This window comes from Haemaphysalis longicornis, unplaced genomic scaffold, assembly GCF_048455015.1.
Source record: "Haemaphysalis longicornis isolate Haplotype H1 unplaced genomic scaffold, Haemaphysalis longicornis Haplotype H1 scaffold_2, whole genome shotgun sequence".
NCBI classification, from domain to species: Eukaryota; Metazoa; Arthropoda; class Arachnida; order Ixodida; family Ixodidae; genus Haemaphysalis; species Haemaphysalis longicornis.
The window spans coordinates 68263704-68286710 of record NW_027526295.1 but is presented as its reverse complement, the minus strand read 5'-3'; the positions used below and the strand labels follow the sequence as shown (position 1 = coordinate 68286710).

Here is a 23007-nt window from a genome sequence, read left to right as displayed (position 1 = left end):
CATCTACTGATGCTCTTCCGCATTCAATGATTGGCTTTAGGCCCGGGTTATCCACCCAGGACTTCCTGCTCCAATTATCTCGAGGCGTAACAACGCCTACTACAAAAGCGAGACAGCAGCAATATTGGCTCTGGACCTTAGATAGAGTCTCTCACGCCGACAGCATGCGCGGCCTAGAATCGATGGCCGCGGGAGAATGCACTTACAACTATGTGCGTGCGTTGTTCACAGCGCGCACGGCGTTTCTACAAGTAGGAGACCTCAAATCAAAACTTCTCGCTCTTCCTTCCATTGGTACCCCGCAAGGGGCCGTATTATCACCCCTGCCCTTTATTTGGCGATTCCTAATATTCCCAAATGCCTAGAAGTAATACCCCACCTTCACTACAGTCTCTATGCGGACGATATAACGCAATGGGTAACAGGCGGTAGTGACACACAAATCAAGGACACCTTGAAGCAAGAGGCCCAAGCAGTTGCCGAAGAAGCTCTGCTGGCAGGCCTTGCGTTCTCACCCGCCAAATCCGAAGAGCTCCTTCTGCCATCTAAATTCGGATCGCGAAGCCCCCCAAACATATGTTTTCATAGATGGTCACCCGATCCCAGAGGTGCCTGCCCTTAAAGTGCTAGGGCTGGTAATACAACGCAACCGAGGCAACACGCAACACATCTCAAGATTACGCTCCCATGTAAATCAAACGATCGGAGTCAAACGAATTTTCGGTCGAAATCACGGACTCAAAGAACAGGAGAGGCTACTACTCATACAGACGTTTGTCATCAGCCGGATTACTTATTCCCTCCCCTACCTCCGAGTCACCAATGCGGATCTGGCCAAAATAGATAATCTAATTAGGAAAGCATACAAGGCAGCGCTGCAAATTCCCCAGAATGCATCTACTGCCATACTTGAACGCCTAGGCCACCACAATACGGTTCAGGAGCGGATTGAAGCCTATCACATCAACCAACTCCGTCGGCTTTCAACTACCTTCACTAATGAGCACATTCTAAAACTTTGGGTATCCGGGCACAAGAGATCTCCGACCCGAAGGTCCCCATCCCAAGAACCACCTATGCCTGTCTCCGCGTTCGCCCCTCCCACGGAACATGCAACCCGAGTGCCACAGGGCTCGAAAGGAGGAGCGAGCGCGAGAACTGGCGAGGAAATTGCCCATCCGACCAGATATCACGTATGTTGACGCGGAAGAATACCACCATCATGATGGCTATGCCCGGCCATAAACCGCCCGGATAGCCCCCCTGTTACCTCTCTCACTGTGCGTACCACATCCCCAGCGACGGCGGAGGAGGCTGCAATAGCACTCGCGTTAACGACCCGGCCTACTCCAACAATTATAATCACAGATTCCAAAATGGTCATTTAAAATTTCGCCCGTGGGTCCATTTCCGTCGTGGCATCCAAAATTATCTTGAAAAATCCCCCGACCTATCCGGTCGAACTCGTTTGTTTGGACCCCGGCGCAAACTGGTCTGGGAGGGAACGAGGTGGCCCATAATGTGGCACGAGGGCTTGCTATGCGTGCCGGGGCTAGCGTCACCACCTACCATGGTGCCCGATTCGCGAGGGACCGACTAATCACATATCACGACATCGTCGTGCATTACCGCCTCGCCCGCCGCCATTATCCTCCGCTCATCCAGGGCTCAGCAGCTATCAGGAACGCCTCTGGCGACTTCTGCAAACGAATACACTCACTTGTCGGGCAGTACTCCACCGCGTCTACACCGCTCAATATCCCTCACCAAATTGCCTCTTCAATGGCGCCCCCGCCACACTTCTCCACTCTATGTGGGCATGCCCCCAGTATCCCTTCCCGTATGTAAATAGTGATGAGCAGTGGGAGCGTTCGCTGTGCAGCTCGGATTTGGACGTGCAAACACTCCTGGTCACAAAAGCTGCCACCGTCGCCACCAGACTTCAACCGGCGGCCACCACGCATCGCTAAACCATAGGACGCAATAAAAGTGTTTCTCTCGTACAGAGGCGATGCTTCAAAAACGCCGTAAGGCAAAAAAAAAAGATGAATAAGCAGTGTATTCATTGCAAAAATGTCTGTATATTACTGCGGAACAACACTTCGACCGCACCCCCACAATAGGCCTAGCCAAGGCCGTGAAGCTTTCGCTATCAACTATAGGTTAATCAAGGCAAAACCCAGCACTTTTCTCTTATGACGCAAATTAAGCTAGCAGAAAAGCGGTAGTTGACTTTCCAAGAATACCAAAGGAAGAAATTGCTGATAACTACGGCAAATTAAAACCCCAAATAAGACTTTGACGAATTGTCTTCAGTTCCATATGAATTATGGTGTCTGACGTCCCGGTATCTCAGAGTAAAATCTTTGTATCGTACTAGTCAGCCAACTCAGAAAAGTTCTACTTGGATTTGCTTTAAATCAAAAATGTCACGTGACGACAAGACACGAACCGAGGAAAATCTTAACGATGTATTCACAATATTTACACGGCGCCGGTGACAGAGTCTGAATGCTACGCCCCGGAATAGCTGCTCCCTTGTCGGAGGGTGAAAACACAGCGCTAGAATGCACTTGGCTCTTGGACATTTTTCATGTCCTTCACGTCGAAAGTGACAGTCACGGTTAAGGCTACAGTGAATTAACAGGTACACGGAGCTATAAATGAAATAAATAAAACGCATAAAGTTTTTGCCGCTGCGGATGAGGATGGTTGGACTGTTAAAGACTGCCCGCACCCCCAACGAAAATAAGTGACTCCAACATGGCGTTACCAACTTTGCGGTCAAGGATGTCGTAGAGGAGGGAGGGGGTGTAGCGTACCCTACCATAAGGTGGCAACGAGATCAGCTTTCTTCACCGCGGTATCTTCCAGACAAATCCACTGTTATTGTTGCGGCCTTTTGAAGTGGTATTTCAGCTGGCTACATGCTGCTCGCAACAATTGCTCTTGCTAGAGAATGTAGTCCTGAAAGTTGTCGCACTTCGCGCGGAAGTTAAGCTTTACCTGCAGTTCTCCCTGGACAAATTGGTGCTAACTTTGTGTTCCGTAGCGCGATGCGCCTTTTTGAGCGTGCGTTGGATCACATAGAAATTTCTAACTGAATGGTGTCCGGAACAAATCTGCGAAATATAGCTGGCCCAATAGGGACGGCGCGGCACTCGGGGCGTTGTATGAGAAGTCTGGACAGTCGCGCAAATTACGGGACGGGTGGTAACCCCACTCCCAGAAGGCCGCGTCGAAGCGTTGAGGGTGCTTGGAGGCACGTACGCCAGGCGAAAGGGCTGGGGACGCGCCATGGTCGCTCGGTCTCGGCTGGGCTTCATCGACGTTCATGGGCTGGGATACGGGGTGGGGATATCGTCGAGTTGTGGTTCCCACTGGGCTGCGGCTGCCCGCCGGGGCTCATGTATTTTCCACAACCCTATGCGGTTGTGCCGTCGGAAGACGATGGCGAAAGGGATGACGACAATCGCTACAGAATAAAACAATATACATACTTTAATTGGCGTTGATGTACAGTTCCGTAAAAAACAGATTTGCACGGCTGGTGTATGACTGCTCCCTCTCTCCTGGGATCCGCTGTCAGCGCTGTCAGTGTGGGGAGAACCTAGGTCAACACCCCGGCTCTGCTGTATCTCTAGCCTCGCAGCACTAGTGCAAGGTGCACCAATGTTTTGCTTCGAAAAGACGCGCGGCGCACACTCGACCAAAAACCTGCAGAGGCGTGCTTCACCCTAAAAATAGGCAAACGACAAAAACCTGCGCCGCACCACGTGGGACTGCATACGCGTCTGTTGTGTCATTGAGTTACAAGCCAGCAAGGGTCGGCAGCCTTTCACTGAAGTATAGTTATGAGCGAATTGAAGAGGCCGCCAAAAAGTTGTGAAACTGAATGAATGCCATTTTCACCTAAGGCGCCCTCAAAACACAATGAACTGCATCCACCTGAGATACTTTAAAAACGTGACGGCTGTTTCTACTTCACAGAAGCACGCCGTATGGCCTTAAATGACACCGTTTGCAATAGTTTTGCGACCAGAGAGAAATCGTGTTGATATAATAGTCTTTCATCACAGCTTATTATTGGTGCAAAAAGATGAAGCTTCCAACCAGGTTTGAAAAAGACCATTTCCTGATATTTCAATTGAGGTAGACTTGGTGTTTGTACGCATTGTCAGGGAACTTCTGCCTGCAATTCTGGAATCAACAATATTTCTTCCGCGGCTACCCCTAATTATCGAAGTCTAGTTACTCATGTAATAAACGTGAATGCCTTCTCCTAATCGTATAACATTACTATTATATGGGCTGCAATAATCGTAACACCATTATACCTGTACATAAACATCTAAGTAGCAATAGTAACGCTCATATTTCAAAGCAAACAATGCACTGATACCTCCCTAGAGGAGGATGCCTTTTAGGGATAGTGGGTTCGGAAGAGTTTGGTAAGGCTAATGTGCAAACGTAATTGTTCACAAGATTGATGATGAATTGATTATCTGCTTTAACGCGCCGACGCTACACAGGCGATGATGCGCGCAGTAGTGAATCGTTCAAAAGAACAGAAAGTACAGGAGCCTTTCCTGTCACTCCTTGTGAACGTTTAGCTTTGGGTTTCAAACTTTCCTAAACTGCATAAAAATGTTGTAGTCACGGACAAATGAAACGCGAACACACAAATATGAACTCTAACACACAATTTCCGTGATTTCATTCCATGCAACTTAAAATGTCGCGTGAAATAGTTACGAAAACGAAATCAGGAATTATGGCTTTCCAAATATACGAATAGAGCGCCATTATTGAACCTCGACGAGCTGTATTTTTTAATTTTGCTGGTGTGGTTCATATTTCCGTGTTCGCATTTCATTTGCCTATGAATGTACACCCTTTGCCAAAATTTTCGAGGCCACACCTAAGCCTTCTCGACCAGAAACAATTCAAAGAATAAGCTTCACACTTAAATGTAACAATTATTTTGACAGCAATAAAAAAAGGTGTTTTCTCTATCTTTCCGGCATAAAACGTTTCAGCCATTTATTAGAGTTTTGGTTAGGGCTAGTTGGTAGCGGTGATCCATGACTTGGTGTAGCGCCAAAAAAAAAAAACGACAGAGGACACAGGGAGGCGACGGGCCCAAGCGCTTGTGCCCATCGCCTCCCTGTGTCCTCTGTCGTTCTTTTTTTTTAGCTACAGGAAGTCATATCAGCCACGATGAGAACAGAAGCTTTTACACATAATTTTTTGCGGCCGGCACGCTTCCGCCTTGGCTAGAGAACTTTGGCAAATACTGTACGCGTATTTAGTTGAGCTCATGTGTACACCATTTCATACAATGAAAAAGCACACTTAAATATTTTTAACCCTCACTTCTTCCAGCGGCTATCTACGTGGTAATGGTGGTGTTTGCGCCGATCCCCATTTTGGAGGCGTATCTGCTGTCCAATTTTGTTGAGTCGGAAGGCAGCGCTTACAGCATTATCCTCATCGCATACGTCATCGGAGGTAAGAAAGATTAGCTCTCTGTTAAAGTGCGCCGCTTGTCGCGTGCAGTAACGCGTGACAGCAACTAAATTATTGCCCCAGAGCCTGCGTGGAAAAATTTGAGAAAATGTCGTATCATGCATCAAAAAGAATAAACTACTATTAGGCAATAACTTAGACTTGAAAAAGAGACAAGATCTGCGTTCTAAACTTGTGAGCAACAACATACGGAAAGTACTGACCCCTAACGTCACAAGTAGTGAAATAGTGGCACGGGTTAATAACTAACGAAGTCCTTTTTGCATAAAATGTCACCACGTCAAAGAAAAAAGACAGTGATGTTGAACTAACCACGAGCAATTAAGGACACATAAACAGAAATGGCTGGGATTCTTCCCAAAAGGCTCTCAGCCACACTTGTGATTATCGGTGTTGTTTGATTTGTAGTGCACGTTTCTGTTCTTGGTGCTCGAATTGTTAAAAATAAGATAACAAATATCTTCCAACAGTTTCTGTCTTTTGAATTTATGAGAATATTGTCACGTGCTTAACCCGTACCCAGAACATAAACAACACTGGTGCCACTTGTCTGGGTGGCAGCAGAAATCCCTAAGAGGAAGGGGGTTCTTTAAGGCTTACCACCATCACCAACGCCTAGAAGCTATGACCACGGGCGATCTTCGTGAGGAGGTGCTCGTAAGCGTGTCAGCGGTGATTCTGCATTTAAAATAGTAAGAAACAAGTTCTTCCTATTAAAAGCCTCTCTGAGTTGTTGTGAACAGCAGTTGCATCGTGACACAGGGGGATGCGCTCAGCACAAGACCGTTTGATGTCCGGGACTATACCTTAGAGGGCCCCGTGAAACCTTTCAGCGACGACACCCCTGTCCGTCGGCGCAGCCGCCGATTGCTGGAGCTACCTCTAGAACACGGGGCGCTGCTTGACACTGCACACAGGGGCCAGGCTTCTCAATCGGATGTAATGACGCAGTCCCCACCATTCCAGGTACGCCGTCTCGCACGGCCTCGCGCTCCCAGCACCTTTCATGGGGACATCCATGCGGGCGTAGACGACTGGCTAGAACAGTTCTTGTGCGTTGCCAACTTCAAACTGTGGACCCCTGTAAAAAAGCTCCAGAATGTTTGCTTCAGGCAAGAGGACAACGCAAAAACCTGGTTTGAGAACCGCGAAGGAAACTTGCCCGCTTGGAGGGACTTCGTTAAGAAGTGGAAGGAACCGTCCCAAACAGTGGCCGTCGAGACCGTGCACAACGCCTGCTGAAATCGCGCATACAAATGCCGAATGAGACCGTCGCTATGTGCGTGGAGGACGCGGTTCGTTTGTTTAGGCAAGCCGATCCTGACATAGCGAATCCCCCGAAACTGTGCTCTTCATGCCTAGCATTAACCAACAGCGGTTTGCAAGCCTAGTGGGCAACCCACCACGCACAATGCACAAATTTATCAAGGAGGCCACAACCATTGAACTCGCTGTGCAATAGCGGTGCCGCCAATACGACCGAACGACCGTTAAAGCAGCGGGCCCATCCGTAGCCGTTGTCATCTATGGATGTAGTGTCGCTACCTCCGTAGATGACAAATGCCTGCGCAAACTTCTTCGCTCTGTTGTGCGAGATGAGCTGGAAAAATGTGGACTACCCACCACGCATCCGGCGGCTATTTCGGTGAGCGAAGTTGTCCGGCAAAAAAATTCGCCAGGCGGTCTCCGCCCCCGAGCTTCGGCAGCAGCCAATGCCCCAAGTGGGCTACGCGGCGGCTTTCCGCTTTTAGGCGCGAGCTGCACCAATTGCAGCGACTATTCCACAGGCTTCGCTGTACTCTGAGCGGGCACCCTCTGATTCGTGGCCTGAGAAGGAGGCTCCGCCTCGTCCGGCAGTTCGGAAGACCCACGTGTGGAGCACCGCCGACCAACGACCGCTCTGCTATCATTGTGCGAGCCAGGGCACGTTTATCGCCGACGACCGTATCGCGAGATGCCGTCCCGGGTTTCCACCCAAATCCCTTTGTCCCCGTTTCCGCGAAAGGCCCGCGGCCATTGATGCCTACATAGCAAGCCGAAGTACCCCCTAACCGCACCATCGATCCCGTTCGCCGTACCCAGCCGGCTACGCTTCACCCAGCCGTCGCGACCATGGAGACTCCCTTACGAGGCGGACTCAAAGCCCACGGTGGATAACTAGCGCGGGGCCACCTTTAGAGGCAAAGTTGCTTACAGAAAAAGTGCCGAAGGCTTCCGAGCACCACCGAAGCGCGCGAAAGGGAAGAAAAGAAACACGGGAGTCGACGAAGTACTGAGTGCCGGCCTTGCTGTCACCATCGTCGACGGTCACCAGGTAACTGCTGTAGTGCATACTGGAGCTACTTGATACTCAGTCAAATGCTCGATGAAGGGCTCAAAACGTTTGAGACAGCTTGGGGCCGGCCTCGGCCGTGCGGTGACACCTGTGTGGGGATGCACGACCAGAACCTGCATCGATGACTGGGATTACGCCACGACCTTCGTGATGCTGTCTGAGTGCTCTATAGGCTTGGTCCTTTGCATGGACATTCTTCAGGAGTATCACGCCGTGGTAAACCTATGGAAGCGCCTCGTCAATTTTTTGACGTAGAAGATTGCACTAGGAGGCCTGGTCCGTGACGCATACCAGTTGGCGTGCCCGCAAGGCCGTGCTTACTAGTTTCCGTCACATGTGACGTTCGCTTCAGTGGCAACGGAAAAGCGAAAATTATATGTACAATTCTATTCAAGCATCAAGTCGCTGCCGCCGGGAGATGAGTTAACGTAACGTGCGGCACCGCAAAGGTTCTTATGACTAAATTTGCAAATCAGCGTCGGGAAATCACGTTGGAAACTACAGTGGCGATCCTTGAGGATCTCACCGACACCACGGATTGTTTTGTCCTACAGAGGGACCCGACTCGAAAGACGACGAGTAACTATTCACGTCGATGTCAACCAGCGCTCGCCGCAAACGAAGCAAGAACAACGTTTGGGCATTTTACACTAGTTTAGCGATTGCTTTGCGTCTACAAAACGTGTTGGGTACACTCCTGGTATCATTACCGATGAGGCTATACGACCAGTCTATCAACACACTTACCGTGTGTCTTTAAAGGAGGGCGGTGCGATAAGGCTCTAGGTTCACGAGATGTTTTCTGATGACTAGAGAACGGTATGTTAGTCAAAATGCGTATTCTTTCCATAAGTTCGTGTCAAGCCTACTTAACATATAATCATGAACAACGGGAAGGGGAGCATTTTAAGCAGTAGCTTATTGCGCATATAAGTGCCTATCTTGACTTTTTGGGCTTCTTAGCACCTATTTCGACTACGTGGGCCTACATCGGCTTTTTAGAGACGAAAAATGCTCTTTCAATGTTATACACACCGTTTTTGTCATTTCGATTCGATAATCTGCCAGGACTGTTCTCGCTCCAGAAGCCCGCAACTGTGTCTTCGTCGCCCTCTGGGAGAACAATTTGCGAGCCGTGCCAAACTCGCCGAGAAACACAAACTGTACTCGAGCCGCCACCACCTCGACCACGCCACATCGGCCGAGCCGTCAGAGGTTGGCAGCGACACGGCAGCCAACCTCACAAAAGTCGCCCCGGCCCGCGACACCGCAGTCAACCTGACCGACGTGACCCCGGTTCGCAAGAGCTGATTCGTTCTATGTCATTCTCACGCGATGTGTCTGCGGACCAAAAGCGAGAGCTTTTCCCGATGTGTTCTATCCATTGCTAACTCAATAACAACAAGCCAAGATAATGATCGGGACACAACCCCGCACAAACTGTACTCGAGCCGCCATCACATCGACTACGCCACATCGGCCGAGCCATCAGAGGTTGGCACCTTAAGTGGTAACTTCCACCTTGAGTTACCACTCAAGGTGGAAGACGCCTTTTATGGGAAAACCACGTGAAAATCGTATACACCAAAGTTTTAAGGTGACGCCACGAACATGTGCAGAGTCATCTGCTCATGACGGGTACACCGCCTGCCGGCAAAATGAAGCATGTGTAGGACGAAAGAACGAGAAACGGAGCTTATAGGAATGAACATTGGGCACTTACGAGAGCATTATCTTCAATTTCCCCATTTTTGGGATACTAACGTATTATTTCCGCAAAATATGCATTTTTTCTAAATACAGGGCATTATAAGGTTGGTTTATTTACGCTATTTGCAGGTATTTTCGACGTTCTTTCCTGTTTTTTTTTTAATTTCTGTTTGATTTTTGGGGGAGATGTAAAAAATTGGATGGTTTTGGTTTGGAGTTCATTTTTTAAAGAGTTTATTTGTATTTCTTTTTTTTCCAAGATTATGGTCGACTCATTATCTCGATTCGCGCTATTGTAATGACTAAACGAGCTACTTCCGCCAATGATGCATTTAAAATTCAGGGTATTACGTTGCCTTGGCTGGGAGTAAGCGGCAAAGGATGCTACGCGTTAATAAAAAGTCTCTTTCAAAAAGGGGTTTTACCTTAGCGCGCATTTTTTTATGTTTCTGCACGACAATATATTGCTCTGGCGCACTTTAAATATCCTGTTGGTCCAGTATTTTTAATGCTACTGAGCATGTTCCCACTGACCCCCAATGAAATAAAATCGAACAGAATACCATGACCCTATGCTGTGTCATAAGCTCTCTGCGGGGCGCAGAAAACAGACGCAGCGTTCCTTACGCACGGCAGCATGTTTCTTATAAAACTCAAAGAAAATAAACCTGTCATTTACTCACTGGCCTACGCCAGAGCCTCTCTGACAGTTATATATTATTTCATTATATTCATAACAATACATACGTATCCTGTGATTCATTTTCTATGAAAGCTTTACACTCAGCAGGTGAGCCTAACTGGACTAAATAGGCGGGCAAAAAGGTTTTTTTCGTTTTAAAAGTTTGATTACTTCTACCTTTTGCGATTTCGTCCATTCGGGCTTTCTGTATTACCGCAAGGAGTTTTTAATGCGTGTCTTTATGATTTGCGTAATCCTTCCATAAGTCACTACCGGCCCGTTGTCCAAGAGGCTCAAAATGCCACATCTAGCTCATTTTTCCTCAGTGGTCAGTTGTTTGCTTTCTATCGTTTCCTGATGCATGTACTAACAAAATACGCTGCCTTGGGAAGGACAGGTACATCGCGTACACTAACAATACACTTCCGCGGGGTGGTACTGCACTTCGGGAAGAGTGTAAGCGGCGGCATGGACTCCGCTGGCGTCCACGCAAAGCCTTGCCGCTACGTGAGTCGTAGTACCATCGACGCTCCGTTTGTACACACGGCCCTTAACACCACACTGCACAGTCACTACAGCCATGCCTTACTATGACTATGACTATGGCTCCTTGACGATGAGCACGCTGGGTCGCGCCTTTCTGGTACAAACTGCTCAACCATGCGTGCACCGACACATGCACATAAGTGTACAAACGCACACGTCTGCAAGGTGTACAAAATAAACACATATATATACAAATTCAACTCCATGGAACCTACTGGAATTAATGCGTCTAGGGGCAACTTGGAATCCTTGCGATATTCACCGTGAATACAGAAATAGGCAATGTCTTGCATATACCTTATCCAAAGACTATTACTGCTCCCTCTGATTTTTACCTGGTCACCTAATTTCTTTTTTTTCATTCCTTGGCGTCTAGATTAATACTCGCCCGCATCCCTCCAACCTTTGCTTTTGGAATTCCATTTTATTTTTTTATCTTTTTTTTTACTCCGCGTGGTCTTGTGCCCGTACGTCACTCTAACTTTATCTTTTCGTTTTTGAGTTTTCGGACAGACCTGTTCCAGGAATGTTGCCGTGGGTGACACGTGCCATTGCAGTTGCGGGGTCATTGCTTTTTCGTTTGTGTGTGGGTTTGTGAAGTTTCCCTCCCTGTTTTTTTTTTCTCTTTTTTTCTTTTTCCTTGACCTAGTTATTTCCCCCTTTCTTTTGACCTGAGGCTTGCAGATAGTTTCTGATAAGGACCCCACTCTCACCGCCAGGTCTGCTTCCGGCGGTTCTGAGAACCTTTCGGTATGCCCCGCGGCGGGTCAACAAACACCCTCTCATCCTTTCTCTCCAAAAATTTCCCGAACACCAACCACCGGCTGACTTCGCTGTTACCTACTTCTCGGCTTAAACTATACAACCTTCTTTGCCCCTCAATATCTCCCCCGACATAACCCCAAACCAATCCGCGTTCTCCATTTCACTTCCTTCTTTCCTTCTCCCCTCTCACCTGGGGACCTACCCCTATATAAAGTGTGCCAGCCAGGCGAGAGATCGCCCTGACGAAAGCAAGTCTCTTTGCTGAAACGTTGGCAAAAATCGTGCTTTTACCTTGTTCAAAGTTTTCTTTTCTTGTATATATATATATATATATTTATATATATATATATATATATATATATATATATATATATATATATATATATATATATATATATATATGCAGAAAGATAGGTCAGCAGTCTACAACGCCAAAGGGGGCATAGGGGTGTGGTTAGGCTCTTTTTCTTTTTCACTGCGGTTAATGAAGTAAACAATTTTTTTAATATACAGAAGAAAGAAAGAAAGAAAGAAAAACACGCGCCCAGAGTGGGGACCGAACCCACGCCTTTCGATTACATGTCGAATGCCTTACCAATTCGGCTATCTGGGCGACTGTGTTCTCCTTCACTTTCTGGGCTATTTATATTTACTAGAAGTGTATCTGACGCTTGAGGGTGGGAGCCAGCGCCACTCTGACTACACGGGGAGAACCTTCTTTTCCACCCCCGGGGCGTAACTCCAACGTCTACAGCCTGTCATGAGCGGGTAACTGGCGGGAATCCCTCTTATGCTACCTAGGCATCACGGCGTATATATATCCTATATATATATATATATATATATATATATATATATATATATATATATTGTAAAGGGGATTATAGCTGGGGACTGGCAAGACGCTTGGAAAGAGGCAGAGACCAGAGACGGGTAAGGCAGCGCAGACCGATGTCTCGGTGCGTTCTCTTAGAGCGAGCCACGCGATGCTGACCGTGCCTCTTCTTCTCTCGCGCAGCACCTTGCGCCTGCCATCATCATGCGGCCCATAGTAGTCCTTCCTCCGGTACATACCCCGTCGGTTGTACAGGGGAGATTGGCGCACACTAACCGCAAGGTATGTCGTCGTGTCGGAGACTACTATCTCCAGTACAATCACCCCCCACCGAAAAGAGGAGCCATCCTAGCGACTTAAGGGGACGAAACCACGAGGGGATCGTAGTAGGGCTTCAAACGTTCAATGTGCACTATTTCACGACCTCGACGACGAAGGTCTGAGGTGGGAGTCATGGGCTAGACGAGGTAGTTCGCGGGCGATGTTTGTTCGAGAATCCTATGTGGGCTGTGGTATTTAGCAAGGAATTTCGCCGAAAGACAAGGATTGGGGCATTGCACACGAAGCAATGCAAGGGATCTAGGTTCAAACGTTGGTGCAGCGGCGGAGCTGTCATGTCGAGACTTCTCGCGTCCTTGGTCGTCTGATGTGAACTTGTGAGCGAGCTGTCGACATTCCTCCGCGTATCTCGCCATCTCGGAAACAGGGGCACATTCAGAGGCGTCGGGGCGGTAGGGCAAAATAGTGTCGATCAGGCAAGACGGCTCACGTCCATATAGAAGAAAAAACGGTGAAAAGCTTGTGGCCGCTAGCGTGGCGGTGTTATATGCGTACGTGGCGAAAGGTAGCATCATGTCCCAATTTGAATGGTCGGACGATATGTACATGGAGAGCATATCTCCAAGGGTGCGGTTGAACCTTTCAGTAAGGCCATTTGTCTGGGGGTGGTATGAAGTCGTGGTTCTGTGGACAATCTGATATTGTTTTAGCAGCGCCTCCACGACGTCAGAGAGAAATACGCCGCCTCGGTCGTTAAGCAGCTCTCGGGGCGCACCGTGGCGTAAGACGAAACGCCGGAGTAGAAAAATGGCGACGTCGCGCGCCGTTGCGGTGGCCAGGGCGGCTGTTTCGGCGTATCGAGTCAGGTGATCCACCGCGACGATGATCCAACGGTTGCCTGATGGAGTGCTTGGAAGGGGTCCGTAGAGGCCAATCCCAATCCGATCGAAAGGCCGTTCCGGGCATGGTAGCGGCTGCAGCTCTCCAGCGGGGTGTCATGAAGGGGTTTTACGACGCTGGCAGTCAGTGCAGGAGCGAATTTACTTCGCGACGAACGTGTACATGCCTCGCCAGTAGTAGCGTAGGCGTAGGCACTGATATGTCTTTAGTGTGCCAGAATGCCCACACTGGGCGTCAGCATGAAACAATGCGCATATCTGGGAGCGCAAGTGACGCGGTATTACTAGCAACCATTTTGCGGCCTTCTGCGGAATAGTTACGCCGGTATAGGAGCTCCTCTCGAATGGCAAAATGCGCTGCTTGGCGCCGCAGTGTGCGAGATGCGGAAGGCGTTGTAGGGTTTGCAAGGAAGTCTAGTACCGAAGCTATCCAAGGGTCTTTCCGCTGCTCGGTTGTCATGTCGTCAATTTGTAGCGACGACACGTCGATGTTCGACACCAGCGCTGACGTAGTGGCTTCCGGTGGCAATGGCGAACGAGAAAGGGTGTCTGCGTCGGTGTGTCTTCGTCCTGAGCGGTAAACAACACGAACGTCGTACTCCTTGAGCCGAAGTGACCAGCGGGCCAGACGTCCGGACGGGTCCTTCAGCGATGCCAACCAGCATAAAGCATGGTGGTCCGTGACTACTTCGAATGGGCGGCCATGGAGGTAGGGTCGAAATTTACTAATTGCCCAAACGATTGCAAGGCACTCTTTTTCTGTGATGGAGTAGTTGTACTCGGCTTTTGTCAGAGCGCGACTTGCGTACGCCACGACATACTCGTCAAAACCAGCCTTGCATTGAGCCAGGACAGCGCCGAGACCGGTACCACTGGCGTCCGTGTGAAGTTCAGTGGGCGCGGTAGGATCAAAATGGCGCAATATCGGCGGTGATGTCAGAAGCCTTCGTAAGGTCTCGAACGCTCTTTCGGAAGCCGTTGACCAGTTTAAAACTTCTTTGGCGTCACCGATAAGCTGCGTCAATGGTGCGATGATAGACGCGAAGTTCCGGACAAATCGCCGAAAGTAGGAGCAAAGTCCATTAAAGCTTCGAAGCTCCTTCATTGTGGTCGGTTTAGGGAACTCGCGGACCGCACTCAGCTTGGCTGGATCTGGTAGGATGCCGTCTTTAGATACCACATGACCTAGTATAGTAAGTCTGCGGGCAGCAAAACGGCATTTCTTGAGGTTCATTTGCAGGCCAGCCGAAGTAAGGCACGTAAGGACTTGGTAAAGTCGCTGGAGGTGGGTCGTAAAGTCCGGTGAAAACACGACAATGTCGTCCAAGTAGCATAAACAGATACGCCACTTCAGCCCACGCAGAACATTGTCCATCATTCGTTCGAATGTCGCTGGCGCATTACACAGTCCAAAGGGCATGACGTTGAATTCGTAGAGCCCATCCGGTGTCACAAACGCTGTTTTCGGTCGGTCATCCTCAGCCATGGGTACTTGCCAGTAACCGGAGCGCAGATCTAATGAAGAAAAGAACTCGGCACCTTGCAAGCAGTCCAGCGCGTCATCTACTCAAGGTAGCTGGTACACGTCCTTCCGTGTAATCTTGTTTAGACAACTATAGTCCACGCAAAATCTAATAGACCCATCCTTCTTGGTTACGAGCACGACTGGAGAAGCCCAGGGACTTGTGGAGGGTGTAATAACGTCCCGGGACAGCATATCGCCTACATGCTCCTGGATAACGCGGCGTTCCTTGGGTGACACGCGGTATGGTCGCTGGCGCAGTGGTGCGTGGTTCCCGGTTGTGAACCTGATGATAGACAGTTGACGTGCGCCCTAGGGTTGTTTGGTGGGAGTCGAAGGACGTGCGGAATCGTTCTAGAAGAACGAGGAGCTGGTCTGTTTGCTCCGCGGTGAGGCCAGTATCTATGGAAGGCAGAAAAACTGCCGGATCGAAAGTGGTGTCGGGGCTTAGCGCGTCGAGATGGCCTGTGACTGACTCGTTCGGGATGTCGACGACGAGGTGTGGCGCAACAACTTCGACGCACCCAAGACATTCGCCGCGAAGCACTCGAGACGGACAAGGGGACGGGTTAGAAATTGAGATGATGCTCGAAATACATTTGATGTCCAGGACAGCGAACGGCAAGAGTAGGTTTGTGCGCGACGAAAACAGACTGGATGGCGTGAAGAGAACGGTGGCGTCCGGAACATCAGGTGACAATACAGGTACAAGAACAGAAGAGGATGGGGGCATGGAAGCATCTTCGGCAGCAACCAATTTCACGCTTCTAGTCTCCGCTGCACCATCATTAGGTGAAAACAGTTCAACTTCTGCACGGAAGCAGTCGATGACAGCGCGGTTACGTGACAAAAAATCCCAGCCGAGGATGACGTCGTGACAGCATGAGCGTAGGACGACCAGTTCAACGATGTGGGGAATGGCTTGAATGATAACGCGACCAGTGCACATGGCTAGCGGTTGAACGGGCTGTGCGTTGGCAGTACAAAGAGTAAATCCTGAAAGCGGCGTCATCACTTTGCGAATTTTGCGGCAAAAAGTCTCATGAGTCACAGATACGGCTGCTCCAGTGTCAATAAGCGCGAGTTCCGGGGTACCATCCACAATGACATCAATCACATTACAAGGCGAAATATGAGGACTTAGCACGTTCGACAGTTTCGCAGCTCGTGCCTCAGGAACTGCGGCTGCTAGTTTCCCTCGGCTGCAGGGTTCACACGGCGGCGCATCGGGGAAATGGAACGGCGGCGTGGGGAAGGAGAACGGCGGTCAAAAAAGGGAAACCCGTCGGGTGAATACGAAGCAGGCGTTGAGCCAGAAGGAACGGACGCTGAGTGGGGCTGAGAGCCAAAAGCGGGGGCTCGAGGAACGTCACTCGTCTGAAGAGGTCGGCGTCGGCAGAAACGTGCGACATGTCCGGGAACGTTACACGCGAAACATATGGGGCGATTATCGGGCGTGCGCCATGGGTTGGGGGCTTGAGCTGCCGCACGAGGATATGGGAGCACCCGCTGACTTGTGGCGTACTGCAGCGGCTAAATGTTGCGGGTGGTGGCTGCGCACAAATCGTAGCATACGTGTAAGGCCCTGCCACCGGGGTAGCGAAGGGTACCGCCATGGTGGAAGGAATAGGTGCTGCCATAGGCGAAAAGAGAGGCGCCGCCACAGGTGCGGCTGTGGGCGCGGCCATGGGCGAGTCGAGGTGAGCGGTAACGGCCGGGACCAGGTGCGCACTCGAGGATGTAGGCTGGTGGTCTAACGGCAGCGCTTCGGCGACTCGGTCCTGATTTACGCGGCGCACTGTCGTAGGTAACGGGCATGAGGGCGTGGATGCCAATGGCTGAAGGTTAAGTTGACGCGCAACCTCCTCGCGCACGAATTGTTCAATGTGTGGAAGAAGAGGCGCAAGATCAGATGAAACTGGAAGTGCTGACAGCGAGGCCCGATGCGGTTCGTCATTCGGGAAGCACTGGCGGGTAGAAATGCGCGGCTTCCTGAGCTCGTCGCAGCTAAGACACCATTTGATGATATCTCCAACCGACTGGGGGTCCTTGCTGAGCAACATCTGGAACGCGCCGTCTTCGATGCCTTTCAAGACGTGCTTGATCTTCTCGGACTCGGGCATATCAGGATTTACGCGCTTACAGAGGTCGACAACGTCCTTAATATAGCTCGCGTAAGTTTCGTCGGCAAGCTGCACGCGCCCACGTAAGCTCTGTTCAGCCTTAAGCCTGCGGACGACCGAACACTTCTAAGACTCTCGTTTTCAAGGCCGACCAGGTTGTCATGTCGGCATTGTTGTTGAGGAACCACCGTTCGGCTATTTAAGTAAGGCTAAAGCCGACGTTAGCACGCTTCGTCGGGTCATCCCAGCGGTTGTAGGCACTCACTCTTTCGAAGGATGACAGCCAGTCTTCTGCGTCATGATCGTCGGCGCCGGAAAACTTGGCAGGGTCGCGTCGAGGAAGAGATCCGGAGCACATGATGGGTTCATGCTGCGGAGGCGCCATTTCACGATGGATTTCTTGTAATACTGGTCGAATTATCCGCTTGCTCCGTAGTTCCTGGCTGGAAAAGCAAAGGGGAACTGCACCTCTACCACACTGCAAAGGGGATTATAGCTGGGGACCGGCAAGACGCTTGGAAAGGGGCAGAGACCAGAGACGGGTAAGGCAGCGCAGACCGATGTCTCGGTGCGTTCTCTTAGAGCGAGCCACGCGATGCTGACCGTGCCTCTTCTCTCGCGCAGCACCTTGTGCCTGCCATCATCATGCGGCCCATAGTATTCCTTCCTCCTGTACATACCCCGTCGGTTGTACAGGGGAGATTGGCGCACACTAACAGCAAGGTATGTCGTCGTGTCGGAGACTACTATCTCCAGTACAATAAATATATATACATATATATATATATATATATATATAGCGCTGGCTACCACCCTGAAGCGTCAGGTACAGTTGTAGTAAATATAAATACTCCAGAAAGTGAAGAACACAGTCGCCCAGATAGCCGAATTGGTAAGGCATTAGAGATCCTATCGAAAGGCGTGGGTTCGGTCCCCACTCTGGGCGCGTGTTTTTCTTTCTTTCTTTCTCACGTAATTAATAAAAAAATATCGGAACGTCACTAACGGTCAAAAAATAGTCTAACCATTCCCCTATGCCTTCTTTGGCGTTGTAGGTTGCCGGCATTTCTTTCTGTATTATATTTATATATATAGTTAGGAAATGAGGGGCTCGTTAGGAAATACAGAAAGAAATGTCGGCAGTCTACAACGCCAAAGAAGGCATAGGGGAATGGTTGGACTATTTTTTACCGTTAGTGAAATTATATTTCTTTTTAAATTAATTAAAGCGAGAAAGAAAGAAAGAAAGAAAAACACGCGCCCAGAGTGGGGACCGAACCCACGCCTTTCGATTAGATCTCGAATGCCTTACCAATTCGGCTATCTGGGCGACTGTGTTCTGCTTCACTTTCTGGGGTATTTATATTCACTACAACTGTATCTGACGCTTGAGGGTGGTAGCCAGCGCCACTCAGACTACACGGGGAGAAGGGGACCTTCTTTTCAACCCCCGGGGCGTGACGCGAACGTCTACAGCCTGTCATAAGCGGGTAACTGGCGGGAAACCCTCTTATGCTACCTTGGCATCAAGGCTGCCAGATGGCAGCCTGGTTGCCAAGCCTTGTTCTGGCAGCCTTGATGCCAAGGTAGCATAAGAGGGTTTCCCGCCAGTTACCCGCTTATGACAGGCTGTAGACGTTCGCGTCACGCCCCGGGGGTTGAAAAGAAGGTCCCCTTCTCCCCGTGTAGTCTGAGTGGCGCTGGCTACCACCCTCAAGCGTCAGATACAGTTGTAGTAAATATAAATACCCCAGAAAGTGAAGCAGAACACAGTCGCCCAGATAGCCGAATTGGTAAGGCATTCGAGATCTAATCGAAAGGCGTGGGTTCGGTCCCCACTCTGGGCGCGTGTTTTTCTTTCTTTCTTTCTTTCTCGCTTTAATTAATTTAAAAAGAAATATAATTTCACTAACGGTGAAAAATAGTCCAACCATTCCCCTATGCCTTCTTTGGCGTTGTAGACTGCCGACATTTCTTTCTGTATATATATATATATATATATATATATATATATATATATATATATATATATATATATATATATATATACAGACATAAGGCGGCAGTCCAGAATGCCTCTGAAAGCAAAGGGGAGAACATGGTAGGTCATTGAAATGGATGACGAATTTTTTAAAGACAGAAAAAAAGTGCTTAACAAATGTACGTCGGGTGGGATCCGAGCCCACAACATCCTTAATACGCGTATGCTGCGACGACCACTACGCTACTGGCCTGGCTGTTTCCCCTCCACTTTCTCCGGTATTTATGCACAGGTATTTTGTTTCCAGCGCTTAGGGGTGGTAGCCTGCGCCACTCGGACTACTCGGGTTAAGGAGACCTTCTTTTTACACCCGTTCCGTGACTCGAGTGTCTACGACATGTCGCGAGTGATCGAGCAGCATTGAACTCTTTTAACATACCTATGCCACAAAGACTGCCATAACAGAAGCCCTCGCTTTGCAGGTAGCGAATAAGAATGGTAAATGAGGGGCTCGTTGATCCCACCCGGCGGGCAGTGTTTCCTCACTTTCTTTCTGTCTTTAAACAGTTATCTATTTCAATGACCTGCCACATTCTCCCCTTTGGTTTCCGATGCATTTTTGAAGGGTAACGCTTATTTCTGTCCTAATTCAACGAGACCCTCATTTCCCATTCTGATTCGCTATATATATTGTTACATGATATGTCAGCACTGCTTCACTTTATGGGCAATTCCTCCCCACCAGCTTCCCGGCAGATGAAAAAGGGAACGAAGCGCTTTTTGGGCGGAATCAATGATTGCTCCACGCTCTCCGGTGAACCGACGCCAGTCCTGCGAATAAACCCTACTTCTCCTCTTACTCGCCTGCTCATCCCTATAACAGTCTTGGTGGAGGTGCGGGGTAGTCCCAGCGGACAACGGCGTCACTGGATCTTCGTCAAAGCCGTCGCGTAGATGGCCTCTCGCCCGTCCGACAAGTCATGACCCACCCGACTCAAGGCAACTCTTTGGCGACACCGCCCAAGAGCTGAAAGCAGCAACGAGAGCCGCGGAACTTTGAAGTGTATCCGGAAGAAGATGTCGACGAATGGCTCACCCATTACGAACGAGTGAGCAAGTACAACCGCTGGAACGCCGCAGACCGGCTTGCGAACATCGTTTTCTCCTTGGACAAGACAGCGTTGACGTTTGTTTGAAACCACGAGGAAAAGTTGACCACATGGGACGGATGCGTCGAGGAAATCAGGAAGGCCTTTGGTGATTCGGAAGCGAAAAAGAAGAAGGCCGAGCAGACACTCCTCCAGAGAGCGCAAGTTCCTCGTGAAACATGCACGACCTACATAGAGGAGATACTGAAGTTGTGCCGGATCGTCGACGCTAGGATGCCGGAGGACGACAGAGTTGGGCATATACTTAAGGGCATTGCAGAAGACGTTTATAATTTCCTCATCAGTAAGGACAACCTGAACACCATTTCTGACGTAATACAACACTGTCGCAGGTTTGAAGCACTCAAGATGCGCCGGATAACGCCAAAGTTTGGTCGACTACCCAACGTCACAACGGTCGCCAGCGTGGAGGTCAACTCGTATGTGGACCTTGCGTCGACCGTACGACAAATTGTTCGCTAAGCGCTGCTTCGACACAATGACGTTGCCCGTCCCTGGACCCAATCGCACGTGAGCCACTCTCGGCACGAGACACCTCCGTATTTCTATTTTTCTACGACGCACGTGGAATCGTTACAGCCATCTGTCAACGTGGCCGACTTCGTTGACGACCGGCGAGGTGACATGTATATCAGCCCGACACGAGATCGCTACTATCAATAACGAGGGCGTTTCCATCGTCCACAGGACGCCTACCACCCGGGCGACTACCGGCGTGCAAGCCCTTCTAGTCGCCAATTCCCATCCGGGCGGTTCGACTCTCCTCGCGAGCCACCTGTTTGTTACCGATGTGGGGTCGCCGGTCATACCTCGCGGTTTTGCCGGCGTCGCAACCCGGGGTCAAGCGCGTGCCTGCGGTTTACCGGGCCTAGGGGTAGTAATTATAACCCTGGCAACCGTTGGTCGCCACCAATTCCACCAACTGGCAACAACCAGCAGCCTAATGGTCCCCGAAATGGCTCTCCCACCTCCGACAGGAGCCTGACACCACCGCCCCTACGCTAACGCCAATCTACATCGCCTCGGCGGCGCCCCTTGTCACCGCCGCCGGGAAACTAGCCGGCGCGGCCGATGGGGGTGAGGCCGCCGGACAGTCTCTAGGGAACATACCTCTGCCTGTCTTTATGGTCAAGAGCAAAGGGGAAGTGTTTATTGATGGTGTACATACAATGGCTTTAGTTGATACTGGAGCAACAGTTTCCTTTATGAGTAAGGCTTTTAAGGAGCGCATTGGGCATAAAGTGATGTTCAGCTGGGACCGTGGTGCCATATTTCGAGGTGTTGCGGGCGAGTCATTGTGCCCTATCGGTATTTGTGCGGTGGACGTATTCCTAGCCGGAAAACACTTAAAGGCTCAATTTGCAGTGCTTCCGAGGTCCACACATGATGTTGTTCTCGGTATCGACTTCCTCCGTTATGTGGTGCTATGGTGGACTGTGCGACGGGCGAGCTCTTCATAAACAGCATGTTCCATTCAGTACTCGCCGAGGAGCCTTCTCTTTCCGACGCGTTCTGGTTTTATCCGAAGACATGCTTCTGCCCGCCCGATCAGCGTCTCTTGTTCCAGTGTTGGCCCGCGGTGCTGGTGAGCCTTCCTTTTGCGCTATAGCTGAGCCCATTGCATCAAACTGCATCAAGATGTTTTTTTATCGCATTGTTTGATTTCGGTAAACGGTGGGCGCAGCTTTTTATGGGCCGTTAACTGCTCAGCGGCTGGTACTGTTTTGCCGCAAGGAATGAAACTAGCGGCATTTGAAAAAGATGTGAGAGTATCCCTGGCAGCAGTGACCGAAGAAATTTGTGATTCTGCTGGGAGCTGGGCTACGCTCGACGGACCATTCCTCCAAATGAGAAGCAAGGGTCTTCTACTGAGACGGGGCACTAGCTCGTGTACTCTCCAGACATGTATCGGTGTTTGACATCTCGCAAAGAGACGCCAAGATCGACATCCTGTCTTGCCGTTCGCGGCACACCATCGATACCAGAACCTCCCGGCCAGTGCGAAAGAAACCTTACCGCGTTTCTCCGAGCGAGAGAAGGATTGTTGCGGACCAGGTCAACGAAATGCTGCAAAAGGGTGGTGTGCAGGAATCAGCTAGTCCGTGGGCAGCACCGGTGATTCTCGTAAAGAAAAAGGCTGGCTCTTTGCTGTTTTGTGTTGATTACAGGCGCCTGAACGTAATCACGAAGAAAGACGTCTACCCACTACCACGAATAGACGACGTAATCGACTGCCTGCACTCTGCTTCGTATTTTTTGTCAGTGGATATAAGATCAGGTTACTGGCAAATTCCGATGGATTCAGCCCACAAAGAGAAAACGGCTTTCGTTGCACCCGACGGACTCTTCGAATTCAACGTCATGCCGTTCGGCCTCTGCAATGCTCCTGCTACATTTGAGACGTTCATAGAGACGATTCGGCGAGGTTTAAAGTGGGAGATTTGCTTGTTCTACCTCGACGATGTGGTAATTTTCGGCCGTACTTTTGAATAGCATAACACACGCCTTGACACTGTCCTGAGCTGCCTAGGAAAGGCCGGCCTTGTATTGAATTCAAAAAAAGTGCCACTTCGGCTAGCGCCAAGCACTAGTTTTAGGCTACCTTGTTGACAAACATGGCGTTAGACCTGAC

The 23007-nt window shown here is 49.9% G+C and overlaps 1 protein-coding gene across 1 annotated transcript in view; it reads left to right on the top strand.

Annotated features, from left to right (window-relative positions):
• The window catches only part of LOC144168036 (glucosylceramide transporter ABCA12-like), a 51828-nt gene extending 42653 nt beyond the window's left edge, over nucleotides 1–9175 (top strand). Inside the window, exon 6 of the mRNA XM_077697126.1 lies at nucleotides 8985–9175. Coding sequence (XP_077553252.1) covers nucleotides 8985–9175 — 191 coding nt within the window. The remainder of the gene's footprint in view (nucleotides 1–8984) is intronic.
• Nucleotides 9176–23007: the final 13832 nt, after the last annotated feature.